This window comes from Melopsittacus undulatus, chromosome Z, assembly GCF_012275295.1.
Source record: "Melopsittacus undulatus isolate bMelUnd1 chromosome Z, bMelUnd1.mat.Z, whole genome shotgun sequence".
NCBI classification, from domain to species: Eukaryota; Metazoa; Chordata; class Aves; order Psittaciformes; family Psittaculidae; genus Melopsittacus; species Melopsittacus undulatus.
In genome coordinates this window covers 55,451,065-55,472,024 of record NC_047557.1, presented here as the reverse complement: position 1 = coordinate 55,472,024, position 20,960 = coordinate 55,451,065, and the positions used below count along the sequence as shown (strand labels likewise).

General features: G+C 40.8%; 1 protein-coding gene across 9 annotated transcripts; it reads right to left on the bottom strand.

The window, feature by feature from the left end:
• Positions 1-5,223: 5,223 nt before the first annotated feature.
• Positions 5,224-18,510, bottom strand: INIP (INTS3 and NABP interacting protein). 9 transcript variants are annotated; one of them, XM_031054279.1, is made up of 9 exons: positions 18,421-18,510; positions 17,881-17,987; positions 17,622-17,724; positions 16,982-17,068; positions 14,729-14,820; positions 13,348-13,533; positions 10,316-10,418; positions 7,406-7,496; positions 5,224-5,635 (listed from the first exon to the last, which is right to left on the bottom strand). In XM_031054279.1, the coding sequence occupies exons 7-9, from the start codon at positions 10,351-10,353 to the stop codon at positions 5,540-5,542; spliced, it is 225 nt and encodes a 74-aa protein (XP_030910139.1). In that variant the 5' UTR covers positions 10,354-10,418; positions 13,348-13,533; positions 14,729-14,820; positions 16,982-17,068; positions 17,622-17,724; positions 17,881-17,987; positions 18,421-18,510; the 3' UTR covers positions 5,224-5,539. The 9 variants fall into 9 exon arrangements, with proteins under 9 accessions (XP_030910139.1, XP_030910140.1, XP_030910137.1 ...); XM_031054280.1 differs by lacking the exon at positions 17,622-17,724 and adding an exon at positions 12,573-12,729; XM_031054277.1 differs by lacking the exon at positions 17,622-17,724.
• Positions 18,511-20,960: the final 2,450 nt, after the last annotated feature.

The following is a 20,960-nucleotide window of genomic DNA, read 5'->3' as shown; positions in this document are numbered from 1 at the left end:
TGGGTACATTAGGGTGATGCTGAACTACCCAATAGTGTCATGAATCCTTCTGTAGCCGAATGCACTCAGAGTTCCCAAAAAGTAAGTTCTTGATTCCAGTCTTGCTTGCCTCTGTCAAGACATGTAATTACATCTTTAGGACTGAAATGGAGCCTCATCAAAGTACATTTGCTGTGGTATAACAAGATAGCTGAGGTAAAGAATATTGCAAGGAAATGAGGCTGATGGGAAGGAAGAAATGGAGTTGAAGAAGACATGACATAAGGAAGGACGGAAGAACATAACTGAGCGATCACTGTGTGTGGCAGAGGATGAAATGGTAGCACTGATGGGTGTTACCCCAGAAAGTGTTAAAGAAAATGCTAAAAATAATTCCAGCAGAGTAAAAGGGTATATTAAACAGGCCAGCTAGAATCACAGACCACTTTACTATGGAAAGGCTGAAAAGTAATAATCACAGGAGTAAGGACACATTTCCCTTCTGCTTTAGGGCTCAACTGCTATAATAAGGTGTCTCCAGCTATGTGTTGAGGCAAGACCTGGTGAATATTCCTGAGCTGGGGCTTAGGATAAACAATCATTTATTAGATTTGAGACTTTTCACTCTTAGGTGGCTGAATATCACCTGCTACCCTTAATGTACGTGAACAGACTGCATCATGAGAAAGCTCTGCTGAGTGATGCTGGCAGTGTACTCTCTTCTGACATACCGCAGCACGCGTTAAAAGCCCCATGTGTGGATCAGGACATCACACTGGCAGATGTCTCTGAAACCCTGTCTCTCAGTTTATTATTGGAATAAGATACAAAGAAGCATGTGGGATATTACTATAAATGGGACACCATCTACAAAACCTGTGTGCCAAAAGTAGCATGACTAATACTACAGTATCCAGATTAGAGGCCTTAATAAGAACTGGTTGAGAACTGTGCCACCATCTTTCATAATTCAATGCCTGAATGAACTTAGCAGAGGCTCTCTAACTGAGAAGAGCCATTTCCTCACCAGTAGTTAAGTATAATTTTTCTGCACTAATCATGTTTTATCTGGTTTAGTAGTGCTTAACCTGCTTTCTTCCTCTCTGAAGAAAAACTGTATTCAAAAAGGAGTGTAAAAATCATTTCCCCAGGGAATTATTTCACTTCATTGTTTCTTTCAAGAGCAAGATCCAGGAAACAAGGAGAGGCTAGTGTCCTTGTAAAAAGCCTGGGGCAAACTCTATGGTTCCAACAAATGCAGAAACTTAGTGGAGCAAGCTTTTAACCCAATAGCATGAGTATCCCACTTTGCTGACTAGTGTTCAAAGGTACTGTTCATTACAGAAAACTCAATACAGTACATTTTAGCCCAATAAAGATAGCCTGCAGCCTCCAAAAGCAATTCAGAACAGATTACCAGACTTGCCAGCCACAAGGGTGTACCTAGCAGGTGCTGTTGGATTATCCATGTGTTAGAGAAACATAAATCAGGCATGTAAAGCTCTGGATGGGAAGACTCTTCCAACTGGGTGCAGACAATGCTTCCCTCTCTCCAATTCCTCCTTCAGAGGTGTCTGTGTACCCACAGTGACCTGCCTTCTCTTAGATTTTCCCTCAGGATTCACATGTATTTTGGTTACTGTCTGATCTGCAGGACACAGGAATCAGCTCAATTTTCAGCAGAAGACCACAGCAGTGCGCTGACCCTGTCCTTCAAGAAAACTTGCTATGTTTGCTGGTTTGACAGGACTGATCAATGACATAATTCTGACCAACAGGAATCGTTCCACCACTTTCTCCAGCATCCTCCTGATTTTGAATATACACCTTAGCAGACACAAAACGAAAGCACATGATGTGCAAAAGACAGGTGTTCTTAACAATGCTTCTGGTAAATACACCAAGTCCTATTTTTACTATCATAATGTTTAAGAGCATGCATTGAGATAGTCACTGCCTGCTCACATCTGTGACTGCATGCCACACTATTCTAGGCTTACCCTCCTTCAGCCCTTGTGCTTTGCTCCTGAAACACTGCAATCAAATACATCAATCCATAAAAAGTTGGGCACCCTGAAACATACTTGTCTGCATTTTCTTCCACCACTTCAGGCTCATGCTCCCTGTTACCTGCTTGATAATTACCAACTTCCTCTTCTTTTAAAGAGGATATGAAAAGCCTGGCCTCTTCATGCATTTCTACAAGCTTAGGGCCAGAGCACTGCCCTCTCTGCTGTGCAGCAAGACAATAAATGACCTTCAGCCTTGAAGTGACACTGGTGGTCTAATGTAAGACTAGAGCCATTCAAAGTCTCTAACTCATACAGAACTCCTTAGACGAACAGTGGTATCCAACTGCCTTCACAGGACTTGCAAATTACAGTTGGCTTGCCCTGTGCTTAGTGCACCTGGAGGCAGAAGTAGCATTTAGCTATTTTAACTGATTGAACACATCAAAGTGACTAGGAAGTTTCTGGCAAGTGACATCAGTGGGTGCAATTTCTTTCCAATACTAAACTTCATGGGGTGTTTTGGCATAAGGTGCAAATACAATGTCAGGTACCACTAATTAGTTTCATATCAAAGCTTCTCAGAGACCAATAGAGTGAAAATACCAAGAAAAAAAAAGAGACTACACCCCTGCAGTAGTAGGAAACTGCATGTGGTTCTACCAGCAAGGCTTCTTCAACTAAAACTGAGCATTTTCCAGACCCTATTATGGTAGGCAGATGGTGAGTGACTCTGGAAAATAAGGGTAAAGATAAAACTTACCTAGCTGGAGAAAAAAAAAAATGCATATAGCTAAGAAGCTGTGGTTCAGTTCTTTTATTGCTTCAAGAACTTCAACTTCTTTACTTCATCTGCTCTTGACAGATTAAGACTCTGCCATCACTAAGAAAGTCTGACCTCACTTGTGTTAGCCCACCTCCCATCTATCTCATCTGTTTAGTGCAAGACCTACTCAGCACTGTGACCTGCTCTCTCAACCGACTATCCATCTCTGATATGAACCCTACCCAGCCACCTGCATTGAGTGGAAAGGCCAAGTGCTACCACAGCAAACGAAATAAAATTACTGGAGTGATTGTATGTGTTAAGATACTTTTAGGTACATAGGTCAGCACTAGATTACAATCATTCTACTTTTACATGATTAAGTTCATGGTTACTGCCACAGGCAAGACACCCCAGACACTTCCTGGATTAGGTATACTGTAACCAATAATGACTTGAATTTGAACATGCAATTCCAACAGGAGAAAAGATTTTTATGAAATAACTGTACAGGGATAGATGAAGGGGTTTAATACTGATTAATAGTGGAAAAGAAATTGTGTGAGTGGCAAGACAAATTGATGCATCTGACACTAATTGCTAGTCTGTAGTTTCTAAGATAGCAGCTTCCATATACAACATTTGTATCTTTGACAGTTAATTATATCTACATATATCCCCAAGCCCCTCATGATTACACAGAATAATTTGAGGTATTATAACTTCAAAATATTATACCAGCTGCATCAATTTTTCCCCTTTCAAATACCTCCACCTTTGAGCCCAGGCCCTGGATTTCCAAATGAGATCTTTTGATACTAAAGATGCAAACAACACAGCCAGCAAGTTTAACTCCTCTAGTGGAGCAACTGTAGCTTTCTAAGGGAGAAAGATCTTTACTGTTTCATTGCCTGGATCAAATGCAACCATGGAACAACATGCAGGGATTCTGTAGCTCAATTGGTTAGCACAGAAAGTCTGTTTCTAGAGAAAGTAGGTATTCTTCTGCCACTTTTCTCCAGGAACACAAAAAGCTCCTTTAATATTAAAATGCCCAACCTGCTTTTTAAATTCAACTGAAATCTAAAATACAAACTTCCTGCTGTATCTACTTTACCCTTTTTGCCTTTGTATGTTTCCAAGCTTGGACTGATTCACAGCTGCCTCACAGGTTTGCAGACCCTTTTCTTCACAGCATCTAAGATACTCAGCTCACACTGCAGAATGATGAGCAGTCAGAACAGCTTCATGGTGAAGTGACTGTTGGTAATTAAAAAGTAGAAGCTACACAGACACCACCACTGAAAACAGAAGTGACAATACTCCTTTCTCCACTACCCACAAAAACCATCATTGTTCCTACAACTCACCAAAAAAGTGTATGACATAAGTAGTTCATGTTACAGTTGCACAACTTTAAGCTCTACCTTGGCCTTCACCAGAAAATTCTCCTTTTTGAATATGTCCCAGTATGCTACAGATTCTGCAAGGCTCCGTAATCAGCTGAGGTATACGGAAGAGGCAGCATTTTCCTCATATCTGCACCCATCTCTTGGCCCTTGCCAAGAATAATGGAACTAACAAAGGTATTCATAGTTCTGTAGTGTTTACTGGGTTCAGGCAATCCACTGCAGATGACATAACAGGATACCGTAAATGTCACTAAAGAAATCTGTAGACTGCAACCCTGGCAACTTCACAGGACAGCTACCTTTCCGCAAGGACAGAGCCACTTCGAGTGGGCACCAGTTTAACTGACATTTTCTGATTTCTGGGTCTCACTTAAGTTCTCTTGTTCTTTTTTGTTTTCTGAAACTTGCCTCCATAGGTAAAGCAATCAGTGTATAATTGTATTAGTCAAGCCATGGAGATAGAAAAATACATAAGGACTATTTTTCACTTCAAGTTGCTTTATCATGGTAGCATAACAGTTCCAAAATAATTTATCTTGAGAAACAGATTTTCTTTCAGCAAGGAGCTGGAATTTGTTACCACAGATAAAAACATTAAAAACCAAACCACACCTCCCAAAAAAATTAAACACACCAAGTACTGAAAAAGTCATAACTAGAAAAAAAAGACTTTTTAAACTGAATTGTCATTGCAGACAATGCTTTGCATCTGAAATATCCAGACAACTTAGAAGACTTTTGTCTGTTAAGAGTGTTTGATACAATTATTTTTTCCCCATTTGAACTAATTTTCGTATTTCACAAAACAAAATAAGATGCAGCTAGGCGATACTACAATAGCAAACAGTACACTAGCAATGTCCCTGCATTCAGATATAAAGTAAGAAATAAAAAATAAAAAACCCCCAAAACACAACCCTCCCCCCCAAAAAAACAAGGAAAAAAATGATGCATATTTGGTAAATTCATGTCTCTTTTGATGGACAAAGTAAATTTTGTCTTTCATTAAAGTCAAATATAGTACCTGTACACAACAAAAAAAAACAACAAATGCTGATAGGTTGTGCATCTCTTGATGACTCTGGTTTTAAATTTATTTAAAGGAAGCACAGAAATAGGGAAGAGCAATTCCTATGCACTTCACGCATCAAGGAAGTCTTAAGTCTGATTTTGACCTGACATAGGAACAGAAATACAGGATAAAAATCACTGTTCAACAACATTGCTTTTTCATCACTAGGGCTGACATTCCCAAAAGGCAACCGCAGAAATCCAGAAAAAAATAGGTTTTAAGATAAGTAAAGAAATTAAAGGTCAGGCAGTTCCTGGTATGGCCAAAACCAGACCCTTGAAGTTCTGAGAAACATGATTCCTCATTCTGCCTCAAGTCGAGGTAAGACTGGAAGAATAAGATTTCCAAATGCAGAGTCTTGAGTTATGAAGTATCCTGAGGAATGTGCATGTGCGTGCTGGAAAGAGAAAAACAGTTGTTAATGCATAACTCCTTGCAGCACTGATGTAACTTAAGACTTCCCAGTTTCTGCAGTATCGATTATTTATCTCTCCCAGTCTGGTCCTCAACTCTAATAGTAAAGTTCAAACCCAGCAATTTTAGCTCAGCCCCGCCTGAACAGTGCCAATCAAGGAAATTAACTTGACGGTTCTCAGCTGCTCCTTTTTCAGCAAATCCCATGAAGGAAGGCAGAGTGGTAAATGAGCTCTTTGGTTGCTGTCCTGGGCCTAGACCCCATGTTTTCACTCTCATCTATCCAGCTTACAGGTCTTGGTTTGTGACAGATGCTACATATGACTGCCAAAAGTGTGCATCAGTAGTATTACACATCCTGAGGCTGCATGTACAAATTACATGTGAGCAGATGCACTCCTATACATGAGACACCAGCATTCTGCACACAATTTATATATGCTCTTTCATCTGAGAAAGTCAGCTGTTGCTTACGGCTCTGGACAACCTTTGCAAAATCCTATACAGACGTTCCCAGTTCGAAAACTGGGGGTAAGTTAGACTGCCTGCATCTTCCTAACTTACACCATTAGGGAAAAGCCCTAGTGGGTATCAGGTTTAGTCTCAGCCAGCAGTGTGCCCTCACACACTACAAGCTAGCAGCACAGTGGGATGCATCAGCAACAGCACAGCCAGCAGGCCCAGGGAAGCTATCCATGAAGCTGCATTTGCAATACTGTGTTCAGTTTGAGGCACAAAGTGCAGCAAGTCCAACAGAGACCCAAAGAGACAGCAGAGGGCAGGGCTGGAGCTCTCAGTGTCCACGGGATGATGAGAGACCTGAGCTTCTTGTAAGAGGAGAAAGCTGAGGGGAGATCTTAAGCTGTTTTCAGATATCCAGGGACAGGATACAGTGAAAACAGAGCCAGCTTCAGAGCCAAGAAAGGCTGCAAGAAGTCCATGCCTGAAAAACTTCAAAACTTGATTGGACCATGCCTTCAACAATGTGATACAGCACTAGTGTGAGTCATACTTTGAGCAGGAGACTGGACCAGCAACCTACAGAGGATCCTTCCAGCTTACAGTGTTATATGATCAACACAGGACACCAACCAGAGCTCACTTCTGCTCCTGTTCATTTAGGAGAAGCAATCTGGGGCCTTTACTAGGAAACGGAAACACAAGAAGGCATAAGGATAAGTGAACAGGGTTGCTAGTTGCATCTGAATGTTTTTTCGTATTCCTGTGCCCTCTGCTGAATCATGCTCTGTGGAGTGCCAGGAAGGCAGGAGGCCACGTACTGGCATTCCTGCTCAATTTCCAACTTCAACACAAAAAAAAAAAAAAAAAAAAATCAACCTCATCTGACATCAGCAAAACAGCAGCAAATAGAGGCCCGTAAATGTACAAGTAAGTTTTCCAAATCTTTCACCCCATCACTTGTAGCTGTATTTACCTGGCATCTACTCAGATTCAACCAAGGAAAGCTGTGAGGCTAGTTCACCCTATTCTTCACAAGACATTGAGAAGTATGGTGAAACTGACTCTTTACCAAGATGCATAGGACATCTGTGATGACATTGTAGGCTACACTCATATCAAGGGATAATGAGCTGGTAGATTTAAGTTTTCATAACAGAAGAAAAAACTTCATTTGTGACAAATACAGAAATGTATGAAACCTACCCTCTGAAAGGGACTTTTCATTCTCTCTAGGCACAGAAGGGATCTAAAACAGAGCCAAGTTAAACTCTACCTGACTGCACCAGCTTACCTGCAGTGCAGCCTTCTGTTGTGCTGCGATGTGCTGTTGCTCAGCATGATCACGGAAATCCTTGTTCAGAGGTGATCTTGCAAGTGCAATGCTGCAAAAAGGAACAGGGTGGTATGATAAACACCACAAAAAAAGTACGTTCTTGCCATTTTAGCTATAGATTTCAAGACTTCCACAGCTCACAATTTATGTGACTCACAGCTGGACAAATGTTAACTATTGTTTGGAATTACTATTTGTTAACATAGAAGAGAAAAGGAAAATGGAGTGGCCGTAGTATCATTTGACTTAGCATAAATACCTGATGCTAAACTAAACCCAGGAGACTCACAGTCCTGAAGCCTGCTGTAGATTTCACTCATGGAAGTCAGTGGAACCACTAGGGCACAACATTAGACAATGTCAGCATTTTTAAAACAACAGCTTTCTGTTTTCACCATTACTCACTCAGTGGCTGTTCTAAACTGTGATAAACAGAAGGACTAGCAAGAGCTCTGCAGTCTTCAACCTAAGACCAGCTTTTCAGCAGGTGGGCAGCAGATCACTGCTTATGTTAAAGGAGCTTTCTAAAATTAGAATTCCTAAAATTATTTTGCTTATCTAAGTGCAGCATATATTAGGTTTCAAATCCAAATTTTAAATAGTTTTTCCTGGTTTTTATACCTCAAGATTTGTCCACCTTGTAACCAAAAAAAGAAGAAATAAAAAGCAGACTTTTTTTGCTCCCCAGGTCTATGTAAGTAACATGATCAGCCATCCTCCAGATAGAAATCAATAAGGACTGCCATTAAAGCTGTATTGTGAGGCAATTCACAACTACTGCAACTGGCTCTAAAGACTGAGTGCTGAAAGCATCTCTCTTCCTCAGTAAGAGACAAAGGTACTAAAGGACAACAAAAGAACCAAGCAAACTCATCAAAACTGACCCTTCTTATCAGCTTAATTTCAAAAGCTAATTTAGTACTTTATTTTTCAAGAGCAGCCACGCTTATGAAAAAACCTTTAGCAAATCTATGCCTAAATACATAATGAAAGCTAAGTGACAATCCTCTGAACAGATTTTAAGACAAATGTTAAGTTAAACTTCACTGCTGGAAAAAAAAGTACTACTCCATTTATTTAAAACATAATGTTTTCAGTTATTTTGAAGGTATTGTTTTGCATTTAATTCTGTACCCTCTAATTTTTCAGTATATTTCTGCAGATAATCTTAAGGCTTCATTATAAGCTGACACTTCTAAAGACAGGCCTTCTGTTCTTGGACAAAAGCTTCCCGTATGTCAAGGCCAGAAATCAATCATTTACCCTCAGGCTAGCCATGCCACTATTGTGCTATAGGTACATCAAGCACTTTTTTGCCAAGTCTGTAGTGTTTCTGTGGTCTCTTTTCTGACAACTCCGTGGTCCCAAACCTTTAGCAAACATCCCTGTCAGAGATTGTCAGCTGCTCAAAAATGACAGATCAGCCCATCATGCCAAAGCAGAGAGTTTGACTGCAGCTTTGTAGGTTCCCTCCCATCCCTACTTTCAAAATTAGTAAATTCCAATTTGCTCATGAGCACACAGTGTTATTTTTCCATAAAGAAAAAATAAAGCAAACAAGCACTCCATGAAACTCTGCCACACTTGCAATGGAGCATTGAAACACTGTTGCCTGGAGTCAGGATTTGTAGGTAGCAGTAAGGTGGAGACAGTGTTTTCACAGGAGAATGGATATTTGGTACATAAAGTCTGAATAACTCCGAAAGATACAGCAAGGCCATGAGAGGCCCAAGGAAGCTTAAGCAAGAAAGATAGGAAGAAGCTGGAATTCACCAAGTTATGAGAACTGTGACTGTTGGCAAGCTTTCCAGGTCGAGTTCTCTCACCTGTGCTTAATCAATTGTATGTTAGTCACTAAGGGTCTTCAAGACATGTATCCAATCATGATATGCCCAATTGCTGTAGGTGTGTGTAAGCAATAGCATATAAGGAGTTAATGCTTTGCAATAAATGGCTTTTGTCTGATCATACTGGTCTCTGACTGAGTCCATTCAGCAGCGCAGTACAATATTCCTATTCTCCTCTCTCAGCAATTATTTTGCTTGTATAGTAACTGTATACAGAGATACTCAGAGATCTAACCCCTGCATTTTCAAATATTCTGTAAGCTTTTTGACAGTCTGAATGAATTAAAGGTGACCTAGAACTCCTTGAAAAACAAATAGAGGCAGCACTCAGACTGTGACTCTTGTACAGATACTTCATGGAACACACTGAATCTAAAATATGGCCCTGTGCTCACTTCATGCTAACCCAAAAGTTCAAGTATCTCAATTTCTCCATATAAACCAGTGTGAGATTTTATGGTTACTGATTTATGACCAAAATCTAATCTTTTTTCTCTTAGATGGGGGAAACCCCAGTGGCAGCTCTTACGCTAGTTTATTACACTTTATGGTGCAAAATCATCCTTACAACATGGTATTTTTTACCAGATCTGCAGCAACATAAAATGGCTTTGTCTTGCACAGAGGTGGTTTCATGGATAACTCACTTCCTAACCGTTCTTTCTAAACACACAGTACCCTGAACCTAATGGTCTGCTACTTCCATTCCTTAGGGCATTCCAGCTTAATAATTACAAGCTTTCTCAGTGCCTGCTCCTTATTTTTCTTTAAGGTAGACTTTAATACAGTTTAGTGAACATATCTGCTTCTGTCCTTCTCAAATGGAAATGATGGAAACCAAAATTCAGGGTCTGTAAACAATTTTAAGTACTAGTATGCTGCTGAAGTGCAAAGTTATTGAGGATGGTCAGAAAACACTTCTGATAAGTATTTATGTAAGCTAACAGCTCACTTGATTTTTTTTTCTCTCTTCTTTTGATGTAATAAGTGATTTTCAAATATGTCTAAGAACATAAAATACCTGGCTCCAGGGTGATTTGTGGAAGACTGGTTTTGCATAAGTAACTTTCTCTTCTCCTTGTCTAGTTCTGCCAGGATTGCAACCCTATTTTTATTCTGGAAACCTGGTGGGAATGACAGAAAAATATTAGAGAGATTTACATGATTTCTACATCTCAACTCTAACCTTGTGAAATTACAAGTCTCTATTCAATATGACATTAAGATGAATACTCTCATCTTCAAAGCTTTGCACCCATCTGAAAGGCTATTAATAAATAGGTTTCATTTTTCCTTTTCTCATTTTACAATATAAATTAGCTTCCTTAAGCTATCATACGTATTAATACATTTTAAAATATAAGTTTCTATCTCAGGTTAGATCTTACCCTATCCCAAGACAGCTCTGGAGCTATAAACAACATTTGTTATCAAATACTTGCCTTTCAAAAAAAGTAAACTTACCCAGTTCTAGATTTAAAATGCAATCACTGAGCATACAACTAAATGATAATAGTGGAGTAATATATGCACAAGGCCTGATTCCTCATGCCAGGGAACTCAAGCTATAATACAAGTTTTACATACATAATAGTAAGAATGATACTATCTTACATATGCTTATGCAAAAAAAATTACCACCTTTTATTCAATCTATGCAGAAAGGTTTCAGTTTTAGTATACTGATGTCCTTATATACACACACTACCCTCATTCTGAGTATGACAACAGTGGAGTATGACCACAGTGCTGGAATAGAGAAGCAAAATTTGACTGTCTGGACACAATACAAGAGCGCAACCTTTATTTGCTTTGTACATCATTCTCCCAAAGGGATCAGGCATACTAAAGAAGTCAAGAAGTACAGGAAGTAAAGTGACTGAGGTAATTTAGAAAATGCCTAGAATAGCTGCCATTTGTGCTTTTTCGAAGTTGCCTTCTAAATAAAAATGTAGCAAACCTGCTGTACGGACACAAGACTCTTCTATGGTAAAGGATCTTGCTGTAGACACCGGATCTTGATAGACAAGATCCACAAGTCCCTGATGTTGCCCAGTATGCCAGTACAACACAACTGAGGACAACAGCTACAGGGCTAACTCTTGCAAACCTCTACACCAAAAAGGACACTCTTCATGTCAAGAATATACACTTCTTTTCATCTATAATGGTGCTGCTACCCTATAAATATGAAGCCACTACACTGCCATAAGAGATGTAAAAGTCAAGTGATTGCCTTTATTTCCTCCATACAAAATGTCAAAGTCATTCGTGCTGGGAACTGCTGCGTGTTGTGCCCTTGCCTGGAGTACTGTTTTAATAACACCACCAAAAAATGGTAGCCTTCAAGCTGTTAGGAAAGCCAGACACTGTATCTCTTAAGGGGTGCATTAGCATGTCAAGTAACATGATTTCAAATTTATTTTCAGCAGCTGCACTCAAAGTTCATTCCCTTCGAGAGATCTGCTGCTGCTCAATGACACAATCCAACATTCCTTTCATATGGCTCAATGAAGAAGACCATTATCCGCTAGAAACCATCAACTCTAAACAATAATTTGTATCCTTGCTGCCTTGCTATAAGCCCCTCACCTCTTCCATTTACTATGACTAACATATGCATTCCTGAGCCAGTGTATTGGCATTCTCAAAAAAGAGCAGACCAATTTGATTACATTTTACTGTGGTTTTGTGCAAGATCATCCATTATCACCTTTGCATCTGTTAACAGATTTTTAAGTTGAACTTAATGAAATGCTCTTTTCCCATCTGTTAATCTCTCTTTCCTACAAAAAAACACCTCTCTGTTCTGTAAGTGTACTGATTCAGGTCTTCAATATTTCTCTGCTCGTCAGGTATTATACACTTTTCATTAACACCCTTGCAATGACATTCAAACATTAAAACCCAGCTGAATGTGTGCTCTAAGAGATACAAAGGCTGAGAAATCTTGCTAACAGGGTAAGACTTAACATGCCTGAGACACAGCTAGCCCAGACTTTACTGTCTTGTAAATTCTGGAGACAGTGATGTAATATGATGACTGAAATGCCTCTAACAGGGTCTGAGCTAAATATGCTCATTCTACACAGTTTTCAGCCAAAAGCTTAATATTTAATATATTATTCAGAAGCCTTCTGCTAGTGCTTATCTATCCTGAAATGCATACATCTAAATACATGCCAAATTCAGACTATATGGTTACTGAGGCAAGAAAAAGGAGACCACTTTTTAATATAAGTTGCTCTTAAATAAATATAAAGACTAAATATGCTTACATTTATTATGGAGCAGATGGTGTGATTCAGAAGGGCTTGAGATGTGTAAGAATAGTATTTTAAATGCTGATTTTAAACTGAAATCAGGAACAGTGCAAGATTATCACTGTCTTCTATTTTAGTACGAGTCTTGCTATAGTATCTTATGGCAGAAACTCTAGAGAAATTCAGAAAAAAAAACCACAAGTATTTTTAATTCCTTTTCTCATCCCCCTATTAAATGTTTTTTCCTGCCCTTTTTTTTTCTTTTTTAAGTAGCACTTTAGAATTCAGACAGTGCCCATCAGCAACCTGCTGTACTGAAAAGTGATTTATTTAAAGGAATGCTAAGTACAAAAAAAGCCTACTTGAGAAAATAGAGGAGGACACCCAACACATACATGTTAGTGCACCTCAGCTGAGCCATGTGAAATTCCTACAGGTATTTTAAACTCTTATAATGTAAATAAAACATGCTCATGTAAGAGTTAACAATGGAGGGGGTGGGATATGAGAAACCCATTTTTAAGAGAGAAAAAACTGTCATCCTTACAAAATAATTCATCATATCTGACAATACATATTCAAGACTTCCATTTATATTCTTCCCTGCTCAGGACCCCAAAGTGCTTCATTAAAGATCAACTTGAAAGAGCTACAGAAGTTCTCTTTTTGTTTTCAGTTATAATGAAAGTAATTTTCCATCTGTAGATTTGATACGTTTGTTCTGCTTTCTAGTACTAAAAATGCAGATATGAAACAAAAAAGCCATCCTTAGAATAGACTGGATTCTCACCTGTGAAAGGAAGCGTAGATTTTCAAACATAGCAGCTTCTTAATAAAGCTTCAAGTTCAAACTTAACTTGGCCAAGTTGCAGTACTATTTTGAGTTCAAACAGTTCACGAATACCGCAGTTCACTAATATTCTTCTCTGCCTTGCAGACACAAGAGGTTCAACAGAAACTGACCCGTTCAAGGCAGCTAAAACAGATTAATGGCAGTGTCAGATGTCAAACTGAGCACCTGGATCTTCAGATTACTCTCTAAAGTAGCAGATTAAAATTTAAACCTGTTCTTTCCGACACCTTTATTTCTGACATCATGAACTGTATTACATGCTCTGTGCAGGAGCTAGAAGTTTACTTGCACAGAAGTTTTGCATGTGAAAGAAAACCAGAGAAAGCTGAAGCCTTGATGAGTGATCTGGTAGCTTTAAGAGCCCACAGCAAACTTCATTCTTTAACCTAATCCTAACACCTACTCCTACTACCCTACCTCTTTGATATGTATGTCAGTTCTACCAGCTAACTCTGAACGGCAAGAAACAGCATTACTTTTACCTACTCGCTTTTCATCTTGTAATTTTTTTCCTAATCTGCTGATTGCTTCAAATTCACAGTATATGTAACTTTTTTCTAATATGCATTTATCATTTGTCCACAGATGTGTAACAGCACAAAAGAGCCCTCCGTCACTGTGTATTCAAGATACATTTCTATTTGGGACAAACTGTTTCAAAGCTGAATGTCTGCTCTAAACTCTGTACTTTAAAAAGTACTGTCATTGCACTGCTCTGCCTGCTCAATTCAGAAAGCATTTTCACAGTAATTTCTTTATTGAAGTGCCTGCTTTCATAAATGATGAGGCAGCAACCTCTTAAAAAACAGAATCTAAAGACCTATTAAACACACAAAGGTTGTGAAAAGGATGAACTATATTTTGATTTTCTCTTCTGCTTATGACTACTGGCATCACAAAATTCACCTAATTGTCTGCTACACATCAATACAATTTAGTAACAGTTGACATTCAGATAGGCTTTCATATACATTGTGTTACAGCAAAACAAAAGGCATACTAGTAATTTAGTAAATTAACTCAAATTACCAAAATGTATATTAATATATTTTGTTTGCCTTCCAGAAAACAGCTACATGCACAACTGAACATAACTTAATGACTGCTTTATGTTCACAGAGTTCTCCAGAGAACAGGTATGCTAAAGTCCTCAAGTACTATGCTTGCACACAAATCAGACCTGGATGCAGAGCAGCAAAGTTTGCAGATGATGACATAATGCAAGGCAGAACAGCACAATCTTCCCTTTTAACACGCTCCGTAAACAGAATACTAAATCTAGCTGCTCAGACTGTGTAACATGAATGCACTCACATACCTTTAGGCCAAAAGGATAAACAACCACCAGGATAGAAGCAGACCTTGTCGAAGTCTTTAATTTAGTAGCACGTAAGGTATGCTGTAGCCTTGCTGTGCACAAGCAAAAGCATAAGAGCAGCCTTATTAATGCATGTTGTGTAAGTACTGTGAAGTATTGCTGCAGAAGCAGTGTATTACCAAGAACCTGAAAGTAATTTCTGTAATTTAAAAGCTGATTTCCCCCACCACCAAGATGTACCACTCTGGTCTATGAGCTCATGTTGTAGACAATATGCAGCACACTAAAAACTTCTCTATTTCTTTTAAATGCTGTAATGAGTCTCATGCAATTGGTGCAATCAGTTCCATGTGGTACTAATGGTTTGAAGTAAGGCTTTCATTCAATTCTATTTGGTGTTGCTACACTCATATAAGTTCTCATCTTTGAAATTCTAATCAAAAGAGTACTTTCCTAAGAGGCCAATGAATTAAAAAGTCCAGTCCTCAAAATATTAACCTTTGTATTCCAAATCTGCAACTAACAGAGAACTTAATTAACTTCTAGGAAAATACCCCATTCTGATTAAAAGGAAAGAAACACCTCAGTACAAAAAATTACAAACACAGTCTACCTGAAGGCTAATGCTTAATTCATCCTTGCAGTCTGAGTAGGTGTTACCGTTTGTAACACTTTCAGTAAGTGTTTCAGTAAACCCCTACTTCTTTTGTCCAAGAAGAGGAAAATGAGAACAAATTGCTTGAACAGTACCAATACATGTGCCATGCAGCAAACTGAAAATGCAGTATTTTGTCTCAATTATTTTGACTTCAGGTATGCATCTGGCCAAGAGAAAGACACAGAGGCCTTGAACAGTTGCTCATATTTACCTGTAATTTTCCTAAGTGTATTATTTATCAGCTCATTTGGCTAATTAAACTTGATGGTGTTTCTTGCCTGCTTAGTGCAAATAATTTTCATATTAACACAGTTCCTTTAGTGAGTCTCTAAAGAGTCTCTCAAAGTATATAAGCAGGTTGCAAGGCTCTATTACATTAAAAGCCTCTGGAGTATGGAAGGAAGCAAAGACATTCTGGCACGGAAATCTCATTCTACTTCTCAGAAAATTCATGTATTTAATAAGTAGCTTGTGACTCTATATGACACCACTGTATCCCTTGCAGTGATGCTGACTTAATATTCACAGAATAAAGCAAGATGTATCGTTACATACCAAAAACTTCTCAGAGATTGAAGTGCACTCCCTGCAATCTGTGATACCTCTCTCAACATTTTACAAAAGCTCAGTAAGTGTTCAAAACACCTATCTTCTTTTGTCAAGTATCTGTGTTTTAGATTAACACATTTCCTCTGTATTTATTTTGAAAGCAGAGGGTCACTGGGAGAGATAACCACAGAAGTGATCTGGTACCCCTTCAAAGTATCAGGATTTCCGAATTAATTACATGCAGCCTTGCAGGACTGCTTTCTGGGTATGGATACTCACACACAGATGCGTGTGAAGAATGTTCTGATTGCTGGGAAACTGAATTCTAAAATCATTTCTCATAACCAGCTAGTGAAGAGCCATACCTAATAGGCTTGTTTCTCCTCAGCTCTTCAGCAGCCAATGCTCAGTTCCACTAAGATTTCCAAAAAGCCCTCTAGAGGGCGATTTAAGACCCTCCTTTAATTCATCGAGTGACCTCCAACACCCTCAGCTCCCTCTAATGCACTTGTCTCAGACAGATGGACCACTTCCACATCTTGAATGATTTTATGGGTGCAGTTCAGATGTGCCATCGTGCAATGAAGCATCTCATAGGAGTTAGCATTATGATATTATCTGTCTTTTCTTCCTAAACCGGGACAGTCGCAATCTATTTTTGATGGGGAATTGCTGCCTGGGTCTTGCTGTTCTCATGACGTGGAGTATATCAGATTTTTGGTTGCTCCTGATGCTGAGCACAAGAGGCACAAGTCGCATTCAGTGCTAAGCACTGTGTCTAAAATATGCTTCAGGCAACAACCACAGGCACAATAGGTACTTCACAATCTGAGCATGACGGAATGCACAGTAACAGACCTCCCCAGCCATAAGTGGATTTTTAATATGTATGCCTTCTCCCAGGCGGCTTGCTCACACTGAACTACTTTCAGCTCTACCTTCTTTCGTCTCTTCCCTTTTTTGCTCCTTCTAAAACTTACAGTTTTGGTGACTTCACTGGCATCTTGCTTAAGCCTTTCCCCAGGAATACTTAGATTAAAACCTACCTTGTCCTGATGGATTTGCTGCCATCCTTTAATTTTCAGTCCTTGTTTTATTCAGCTGCAGTTCAACTCTTTTAACACCACAAATATCTGCAAAACAGGCACAATAAGATGAACATATTCCTTTAAAAGAAAAGCTTGCATTTCATTCTGTTATAGAGTTCAGATATGCAGCAACTGTTGCAAAATATAAGCCAAACACATACTGCATAATGCTTAAAATACATACATACTACTTAAATTGTTCTGACAGGAATTTTTTGTTTCAAATATGAAGCACTATGATCAATTTCTACCAGGGACATGTAGTGATAGGATGGCTTTAAACTGAAGCAGGGCTAATTTAAGTTGCTATAAGGAAGCAGTTCTTTACTGTGAGCGTGGTGAAATACTAAAACAGGTTGCCCAGAGAAGCTGTGGCTGCCTCATTCCCAGCAGTGTTCAAGGCCAGGTTGAGCATGGTCTTGAGCAACCTGGTCTAGTGGGAGGTGCCCTTGACCATGGCAGGAGGTTTGGAACTGGATGAGCTTAAAGTTCTCTTCCAACCCAAACCATTCTATTATTCTATGATCAAATTTTATTTCTTTTTAATATATTTTAGTAACTGAAGAATAACCTTTAGAGTCATTCTAGTTATACACACCTTTTCCCGACAGCACTTCTGTCAAAGTATGTCAGACTACACTTAAGAATCACACTAACGCATTATACTCCTTAAATGCTAAAGCCCTCAGTTTAAGATCCAACTGAAAAAAAAAACCGAAAAAAAAGAAAAAACAACCAAATTGATTATTTGAGGAAAGATAATTTACATCCCAGCTACATAGCCTGCTGAAGGCCACCATCTTCACAGCTGTGGCTGCGATACAAAGAGGGATGCCCGCTCCTCAGCCATACATCACCTCGGGCCACCATCAACTTCTGCTTCCATTAAGGTGCCTGGCTATGAAGCGCAGCGCCAAGGGCTCCAGCTCAGCCGGGTGGAGGGCAGGGATGGGAGCACCGAGTCCTGCGGGAAACGGCAATCGGAAGCCTCGGTCGGATTTCAACGGGAGACCAGGGTAACAGTTACACCCCGGGACGGCGTGCCCCTGAGGAGCCACGACGGCACAGCAAAGAACTAATTCAACAGCGGCGCTAATGCAGAGCCGTGACACCGCTCAGAACGGCCTGAACCGCACCGCGGCCAGGCCCCGCTGTGCCCTAGCCCCTGCTGCCGCGCCGCGAGCAGGCCGGTACCAGACGCAGAGGTACCCGAGCTCTACTCCCTGCCCATCCCCCCCCCACACCCCGCCTTGGTAATGGACTCCCCCACCCACCTGCTCTCTCCGGTGCGTGAGAACACTCCCGCTCAGCTTCTCCCTCCAGCCTGAAAAGGCCGGTCCCTGCCGCTGTGCCCCCTCCCCACGGCCCGATGCGGCCCCTGTCCTCCCGCTACCCACCTGCCCGACGGCTCCGGCTCCGTTCCTGCCCGCCTACCCGCCCCTAGCCGCAGCCCGGCGGCACCGCGGCCATGCCGCCCCACCCCTTCCCAACCCGTTTTTCCCCGCCCAGCCCCGTCTCAGCCAATAAGCTTGCGGCACATGCGCATGACGCACACATTGCGCGACGACACCTCTCCCTCCTCACAGCCTGGCTCCGTTCCGGGCGCCTGCGAACTGTGTCACTTGACGGATAGGTCGAAATGACCAATCCGCTTCAAGCGGGGGTGAGGAGGACCCGCCCCTGGTCTCGCGGCAACGGGCGGGGCCCGGCATGGCGGTCCGGCGGGGCGGGGCGGGGCTTGGCAGGAGGGTCGGAGGCGGAGGGCAGGAGCTGGGGTAGGGTGAGGGTTCAGATAGGCCGCGTAGGTGGTCGCTGTTTCTGATATATGGCTCTTGGAAGAGGCGTCGGCATGGCGTACGCGAACGGTTCACGGGTTAAGTGTGAGGATCACCCCTGGATCACACTTAAGGGGTCTTCAGGCATCAGCATAGTTAAATGGGGAAAAGGAAGAAAAGTGGAAGGGAAGGGTTATTTAGTTTTTCATCATAGCCCCAGAGTTAGAATTTTAATTCTGTGGGAATAGCCATTTGGCATGAATTCCAGAAGGGGTTGTGCACTCACGTTTTTGTTTTTGAAATGCCAGGAACAGCTTCGACTAGACCAAGTTGCTCAAAGCTCTGTTCAGTTTGGCCTTGAACACTGCCAGTGATGGAGCAGCCACAGCTGCTGTGGGCAACCTGTGCAAGTGCCTCAGCACCCTCACAGTAAAGAAATTCTTCCTTATTTCTAACCTGAACTTAACGCTGTTTTAAGCGTAAACCCATTAGCCCATGCCCCATCATTACACTCCCAGATGGAGAGTCCCTTTCCTACATCCTTGTAGGCCCCCTTCAGATTTTGGAAGGCTGCTATGAGGTCTGTAATGGAGGCTGTCTTCTTATGCAATCAGGCCTGTCCTGGAGAATGAGCCTTTTTATTTTATGTTCTTGAGATTAAAATACTTCAGTTTGACTCAGATTAAGCTGAGTAGTGATTTAAATTGTGGCCCTTAACAGCTGAACTTCTTATACAAGAGTAAAATCAGTTATTAAGAGCTGCAACCAGTAAATAACAGGCTGCAAACAGGGAGGGGGACAACACTGAGCTTGAAATAGCCAAGAAATGAGCCACACTGCATACTTCAATTTTATACACAGTGTTTTTGCCAGGCACTGAATGATTTTCATGAAATAAAGACCTTTTTAATTTAGAACCAAATTTAAAGATAAGGACAGAAAATCAGGTTGTTGGGTTATTTTTTTTTTCTTTTTAATAAGTGTTAGTTCAAGGTGTCTCTAGATGGATACATTTTTATTGCAGGATATTAAACTTTCTGTTACTGACAATTTGGTGGTGTATGCAACACACATTTCTGAGCAAATGACACTTCGTTATGCCAAGGGAGATCTTGGATCTGTTAATTAAACCTTCTTTAAACTGCAGAAGATTTCATCTGCTGCTTCCTCAGTCAAGTCTCAGATGTCCACAACCTCATCACTCCCCAGGCATAAAGTGAAAAAAGAGCTTATTAAAAAACGTCGTTTTAGTCACAATGGAATTAATTTAAATTCGTAGGAATAGACATATAGTGTACACAGTGCTAAATGTCACGTTAGTCTGTTAGCTTGGACAGCCAAATACATGTATAACTTTGAAGGCAATTAACAATTTTTTGTCTGTAGCAGCCAGCTATAATAGATGATGCAGATTTTTTTTCTGCAGTCATTTTTTCTCCTTGGTAGCTGATGCAGTGCTGTGTTTTGACTTTCGGGCTGGGAATGATGCTGGTAGCACTGATGTTCTGAGTTACTGCTCAAATATTTGGTGTGTCCAAGGACTTTCTGAACCTCATGCTCTGCCAGGGAGGAGGGGAGGCTGGGAGGAAGGAGAGACAGGACACCTGACCCAGGGTAACCAAAGAGGTATTCCATACCATAGCACGTCATACCCAGGATGTAACTGAGAGTTATCCAGAAGGGTGAGGGCGCTGGGGGATGGAGGAGGTATCGGTCGGTGCTCGGTCGGGCAGGGTGGGGTGAGTTATGGGTCAGTGGCTGGTGAGGTGTTGTATTCTCTTCACTTGTTGTTTCCTTTATCATTATTGGTGATGGTGGCAGTCGTGATTTGTGTTGTACCTTAGTTACTGGACTGTTCTTATCTCAACCCGTGGGAGTTGCATTCCTTTGGTTCTCCTCCCCATCCCTTCGGGAGTGAGGGGAGGTGTAGGGGGTGTGTGTGGTGAGAGGGAGACTGAGGTGGGGTTTTAAACCACGACAGTTCTTTTTGGCACCCAACATGGGGCATGAGGGTTTGAGATAACAACAGATCTGACCAGATTTATAGTCACTCGTCACAGTGCTGATTTATTGGCTCTCAAAGTTGTTTCTCTTGATCTCATAGTTTGAGAATCTTGTCAGTTACTTTGGGCATGTATTTGCTGTGGTAGTGTTTATCAAGT